Here is a 6502-nt window from a genome sequence, read left to right as displayed (position 1 = left end):
GGTAATGTTTCATTGTCACATATCCTATAGCGCTTGCGTCAAACCTTGTGAGACAAGCAGTGCTAATTTGAGGACACTGAAGATTAATTAACGTTGGCTGGCTCAACATGAAATGAATGAATCCCTCTTGACTCTGTGGCGCTCTAAGCCCGAAAAGATCAGCTCTATACATTCCCATACACAGCGCCTGGATTTAGAAGATCTTCAAAAGCAAAGCCTTTTTCCCCGCTCCCCAGGAACCGAAAGTGAGACAATGGAAGCATTTTTATCTCGCTAACCCATTTATTACAGGACATTTTCAGATAACAAAAGGACATTTCATTTACTTTCTGAAACCAATTCCTTTTTTTTAAGGTTGATTCAATGCATATCAAGTACGGATGTGGTGCGAACCACTATAAATGTGCATTGCTCTTCTGAATATTTTGTGGGTAAACTTTTAACTTAGGTTTATACAGTTCATATTTTAACCAGATAAGAGAGCAAGGGGCATATATATTTTGTACACAGGATATATTATGCAGTGTCTGCCTGTTTCCTGGAAAATTCTTCGTTAGAGCTCAAATGTCACTTCAAATGTCACCTGTCCTCCCCCCTCTCTCCTTTCATGTTTTCTAACAATGCATTGGACGTTCAAGTCAGATCACAGTTGACACAACAAGGGACAAACATCCAGTCGATTTCAGTCAAGTGACAGCTCGCATCTATTAAAACTGCCAACACATGTCGGTGTGAAAGGAACAACAAAGGAGAGAAAAAGGAAAAAAGAAAAATACAGAAAACGTGTTTGCGGGATGCACTAGGGCCTAACTGTCATGTTGTGTCTTCCCCTTGTAACTCAGCATCCACTTCTGGCATTTCCTGTTGAGACCGTTGTGGAGCCTAATCTCTGACCGGGGGAGGAGGGGTGGAGGAGGTGGTGGGGAGGAAGTGATGTCACGCCGATCCAGCTGGAAGCTTTCTTCCCAAGCAGAGCAATCGCCTCAAGGCAGAGAACAGAGAATCCACGCCCTCGGAAAAGACACGGTACGACACACACGCACACGGGCATCAACCACATGCACCTTGCATGGATCAGTGTGGCTGATTGGATCAACGTGAGGAAGACGCAGGCGATTGGGTGCTCCTACTACGGCCTGGTAGTAAAAGGAGTTGGCTCTTCACAGATCGACACGAGTGGGTTATGAGGAGGGATTGAGTGAGTGAGTGTATACGGAGGGCATGGAGAGTTTATGATCTCCAGAGAGACAGCCCGGCCACTGCTGAATATCTTTCAGAGAGGATTACCGCTATTCTTAAAAAGGTTAAGTCTCTGAATGGGAGTGACCAGCTGGACTGACGAATACTAGCGGGGGTCTAATACTAAAGTGAGTGATTTGATCCAGATCAGGAGGGAGGGAGGGAGGGAGGGAGAGAGAGAGAGAGAGAGAGAAGAACCTGGTGCTCTTCAACAGCGGACTCATAATTCTTCAGCTCAAGAATCACCAGGGAACAGCGATGTTCTATGTTCTATACTATGAGTATGACGGCCACATTGCAGATTAATACCCCTGCGAGATTAACATTTACAACAAAATTGGAACAATCCCTTGTACACGACAAGTAAAACAAAACAAACTCTGCAGCGATTACTGTCTCCCCCTATGGATCAAAAGATTTACTCTATAAGCTTTGAGATTCAGTGGAAGGAAAAAGAAAACAGAGCAAAACAAACACTTCATCTTAAGACAGGATGTTGCGTGTATTTAAAGACTAACGCTCATGCCAAAAGAGAAAGCAAGTTACGTGCATTGCATGAAAACATTCAATCTCCAAGGTAAACTAATTTCCTTCTGATTCTCAACACTAATTAACGACATGAGGATCCCATCCCGGTCCGATCTCTTGGCCCGTCAAGACATTTCAAAAGAGAGACAAAATCAATTCTGCTTTTACTATCCGTTATGAGAAGGCCGAGGCCTGGAAGAATTCAAAAGTCCCGGTGGCTCAGCGTGACCTGAGTCGAGCTAGAGCTTTGAAAGCTACAGCTCATCGCGTCGGGGTGGGCCAATCACGGTCAGCTTAGAGAGTTCCAACAGCTACAGCTCGTCGTGCTTAGTTCGGCCAATCATGGTCAGCTTTGAGAGTTCTGCCCGGAACTTCCCGTCTGTGTGAGTCACTGGGGAAAAGAAAAAGGAAAATAAAACAATGCTCCAGATAATATTTTTTAACAATTCAAACATGTTCATGGGAACTGAGGTGACTGATATCCTGATCCTCCCATTGGTGAGGTTGACTTCTAGCTAATCAACTCAACTGAGGATCGGATGTTTGGAAGGAAAAGCTGCATTGTCTTGGACAGCATGTAGCTATAGTAACCGCCAATTAATTTGGCGAAGGCCAGATACAAGTTATAGCGTGGCCATAGCGTAACCATAGCCGGGCGTAACCATAGCGTGGCCATAGCATAACAACGACAAAAGATATTTCTATATTTGTCACCGGTATAGTTCTGAAGTAATTCCGGCATAGTTCTTAGTTTTGTCTCTACATACTTCTCGCCATTCATCTACTTTGACATGACCTTGGCCGTTAACTCAATTGTGTTAACGGCCAATTGTGGCAGCTCATGCAGTGTTGGACACAGCGACTCCCCCAGGACCACAATGCTATTGTGACCGAGTAGTGGCACAGGAAAAGAGCACATTGTAAAGAACATGGGTGCAACAACACGCGTCGGAAAAACAACAGGAGCGCAGGGACATACACCCACACACATCTGGCCTGTAGTGTATGTATGCCCCGATGGTAAACAATCACGGAAAGAACTGAAACAAAGGAGAGCGAGCGAGCGAGCGAGAGAGAGCGAGAGAGAGAGACCGCCATCAGGAGTAGCAGTGCCCGCACCTGTGGAGTCTCCTACGGTGAACTCCTCCGGCTTCAAAGCCACGTCCCTCTGGCCTCCCTCAGACGTCTGGGACTGGAGGTGCAGCCGGGAGGAGGGAGAAGGGGCGAAGAGGGCATTCAAAGAAAAGAACAGGAGAGATACGGGGAAATAAATAAATGCATATATATACACATTAATATAAAAACCCAAAGTCAGATAACAGGACGAGAGGAGGCACTGGGAGAAAACAATTTCATTGCAGCAGAGGCGCCGGGGGGGTGTTGTGTGTGTGTGTGTGTGTGTGTGTGTGTGTTTGTGTTAACAAGGTCAAGGAGATCCCACATCACCAGGGCTCACACACATGCACACACGTGCGCAAATGCACACACTCACACACAGTTATGTGGGTCCATCATTTATGGTGGTTTGTGTTTTATGTTTATTTGTCTTCCTTGCAGGGGACAAGGTCGACCCAGGAGGAGGGGAACAGAGGACGACTGGAAGGGTGGAGGAGGAGGAGAAGAAGGAGGGCAGTAGGACGGGTGGTGCTCTGACTAATGGCTGGGCATCAGTTTATGTGCCATAATAAAAACTGTGAAAACTAATTGGGTGCGGTGCTTTTTACACATTAGGTTGTTTGTGCAGAGCTAGACAGGGCAATATAAAGTAATGTTTTGTCATCATCATAATCATCCGTACACTGTAAAGCATCGTGATGCTCTGCTTTTCACCAAAGGACATTGAACTGTTGTACATCACACATCGCATCAAAAATAGCAGCGATTATGCTAGTGATTATGCTACTCAAAGGCGCTATCGACCAGCTATGGGGAGGGAGAAACAAGCAGGAGGTTCAGAAATATAAACATAGTATACTCTGTAACATAGTATAACTCGGTTACTCCTGATCTGAGTGGGAGGCGGTCTACAGATTGCCATCGTTTTCATTGAAATTCTGCTGGTTTCGGGCGTGGCCAGTGAGCCAAACATTAGCATATTCAACATGTCCTCTTGACTAGGATCCCTGGCAACACGGTGGGGGCCGCAGTAGGGGATTACTTGTGAAGATAAAAGGCTGCATTTCGATACACGGCCTTAGTGGACTTGGCATGGTTACTTACATATGCGTTGGCATATTCGATCTTGGCTCCCTTCAGCTCGGCTTTGAACTGGGTGAAGAACAGGTAGGACTTGCCCTGGGGCCTGGGGAGAGACAAGCGTGGCTGTCAGTCATCAGCAACACAATCTCTACCCACTTATCCACTTACTGCATCATGCGTCATTGACTGTTCCTTTCTAACTGCGACCACCAATACTGCCAATGCTGTATTACAAGTGTCGTTGAACATGAAGTTCTTGAAATGATCAGCATGGGAATTGTCCCCTCAGCTAAGTGTGCATGTGGGGAACTTCACTTTGTCTTACCTCCATATGGAGCAGGAGAACAGTGTGTCGTCATCGCTCAAGCCGATACTCATGAGCCATTGCTGTGGGGGCAAGCACACACACACACACACACACACACACACACACACACACACACAGTGTAAGTAAGTCACATTCAACCTGAGACACAATCTACGGGAAATGTGAAAAAGAAAGAGCAGAACTAGATATTCACCTCATTGGTTCCCCCTTGTGAGGCATAAGTGAATGAGCATTCGTGATCCCGCTGAAATACAAAAGAAACATTGTGAACCGGTTAATACAAGATAAAAAACGTTAGATTTATGAATAATAATTTTCTAAATGTAATTCAATATTATTTCAAACAAGAAATAGTCTATGGTCTTGGTAGTCGGCTTGATAGATGCAAAATATATATATATTTAACTAAAAAGGAAAGATTTTAAATGTTAGTATATTGGAATTCACATTATTATTTTTCATTAAAGAATGATGCAAATATATATACACATATACTCCGCACACATAGCAACATTCTTTGTGGTTTACAACTCTGTTTACAAATTGCGGTCCTCAACCAATCAATGAGAGCCTTGTGGCAGAGGCACAACGTGTCAGCCTCTCAGAGGCTCTGTCCTCATCACTATGCGCCTGCAATTTATTCAAAGCTACTGGGCCAAATCCAGTCTATTAAGTAGTTTTTAGGTTATCAATAACCCTGCACAATAGTGATAGCTGTTTTTAATAATTATAGACATACATGCGTACCAAAAAACACAGGTCAAATCATTCAAGGTAAATCTGTATAAATAAACCCCCTTATAAAATGACATGCGCAGTCAATATACATTTGCACCTTGGCAAATAGATGACAGCATTAGGTCGTAAGTATCCCTAAATGTGTAATTTGAAAATAACATTATTTAAATCTCAATAGCAAAAACTTATAATTGTTGCTTGTAGCCTACTCACAATGGTCTCAGAGAATGTGTGCAGCACACCTCCGGGTTTAACGTTAAACTCCACCGTTTTTGTTCCATCCGGGGAAGCACTTGCTGCAGACAAATCGGCGATTAGGACGAAGACAAAAAAGTAAGCAAAATGCATAACGTTACAGTAAATTACACGAGCCATTCTTTCACTGCTTCCTCTGTTATTTGACACTGGGCTGCCGTTCCTCTGTCGCCTGTGTGTGGCGTCATACAAGGAAGTGTTTGAATCAATGAAAACGTCTCTCACTTTTTGTTGTTGACAATCTCCAATTATAAAATATATCACTTTAATATACAATTACGTGTCGTCTTGAAAGAGTCATATGTGAGTTATGCCCTACGATCATGGTTTTAACGATGCAACGATTAAATCTGTCCAGCAGATGTCACTGTCGTCAACAGATCGCACTACAGAATCAACTGTTTATTCACAGATATTGTGAATGAACTAAATACAAATACAAAAAACTCAGGTAAAAACTATTATATTTAGATATAAACACAGTAAGTTATTAACAAAACCAATGAACAATATAATGCAATTTAATAATAAATAAGCTCGATTTGCTTAAAAATATATATAGATATTCCATCGCTTTTAGATGTTTCTTACGGTAAAAACTCGGTCTACAAAGTCAACAATTTATCCAGTTTTGAGCCAGTTTAGCTACCCGAGCGCACCAACTCACCGTAGTTGTCTAATTTTGGACTTTTGATACATTAACACACTGTGCACATGGACAACACCAATTTTCTATGTAACCAAAAGCAACTAATTTTCTATATTACTCTAAGACAAAATAGTCCTCATATGTGAATAAGTGCACAACGATTTGCCAAATCCCAATTACATACACTGGCCTGTTACTCATATTAAAAACATTTTGTCCTCTGCTATACCTTTAACATGTTACCAAGTACTTTCATTTATGTAGTATTCTGTCTGTATGTAGCAATCTGTCTGTCTCCCTGTCTAAGGCCTCATGTTTATCTTGTGCTATACAGGGCTTTGTTTGTGGAGGGTGAAATAAACTAAAGCAAAACAAATACATGTCTGGAAAAAGAGAGATGGGAAACATAGCAGACAGACACACATGTGTTAAAAACCCTTAAAACAACGTCAGCAGAACCGTACTCAAACACAAATGGACGTACCCTCACCCCATCCCCGCCTTGCTTCCACAGTCTCTGCTTCTCTACTCCTCCACCTCCTCCTCCACCACCTCCTCCTCCACCC

The 6502-nt window shown here is 43.1% G+C and overlaps 1 protein-coding gene across 1 annotated transcript; it reads right to left on the bottom strand.

Annotated features, from left to right (window-relative positions):
- Nucleotides 1-272: 272 nt before the first annotated feature.
- Nucleotides 273-5445, bottom strand: mydgf (myeloid-derived growth factor). Its single transcript, XM_079739194.1, has 6 exons — nt 5246-5445; nt 4488-4538; nt 4292-4353; nt 3988-4069; nt 2887-2959; nt 273-2158 (listed from the first exon to the last, which is right to left on the bottom strand). The coding sequence occupies exons 1-6, from the start codon at nt 5405-5407 to the stop codon at nt 2079-2081; spliced, it is 510 nt and encodes a 169-aa protein (XP_079595320.1). The 5' UTR covers nt 5408-5445; the 3' UTR covers nt 273-2078.
- Nucleotides 5446-6502: the final 1057 nt, after the last annotated feature.

Source organism: Pollachius pollachius (assembly GCF_949987615.1).
Source record: "Pollachius pollachius genome assembly, chromosome: 7".
Taxonomy (NCBI): domain Eukaryota; kingdom Metazoa; phylum Chordata; class Actinopteri; order Gadiformes; family Gadidae; genus Pollachius; species Pollachius pollachius.
This window is presented reverse-complemented; position numbering and strand designations above follow the sequence as displayed.

What these genes read in the sequence shown, in the direction of transcription:
- mydgf (XM_079739194.1), bottom strand. Translation starts at nt 5,407, where the DNA reads ATGGCTCGTGTAATTTACTGTAACGTTATGCATTTTGCTTACTTTTTT. An exon ending in CACAAGGGGGAACCAATGAG is followed by an intron (nt 4,354 to 4,487) that starts GTGAATATCTAG and finishes TTGCCCCCACAG; the next exon opens with CAATGGCTCATGAGTATCGG. An exon ending in CACCGTAGGAGACTCCACAG is followed by an intron (nt 2,159 to 2,886) that starts GTGCGGGCACTG and finishes TCTTTTCCCCAG; the next exon opens with TGACTCACACAGACGGGAAG.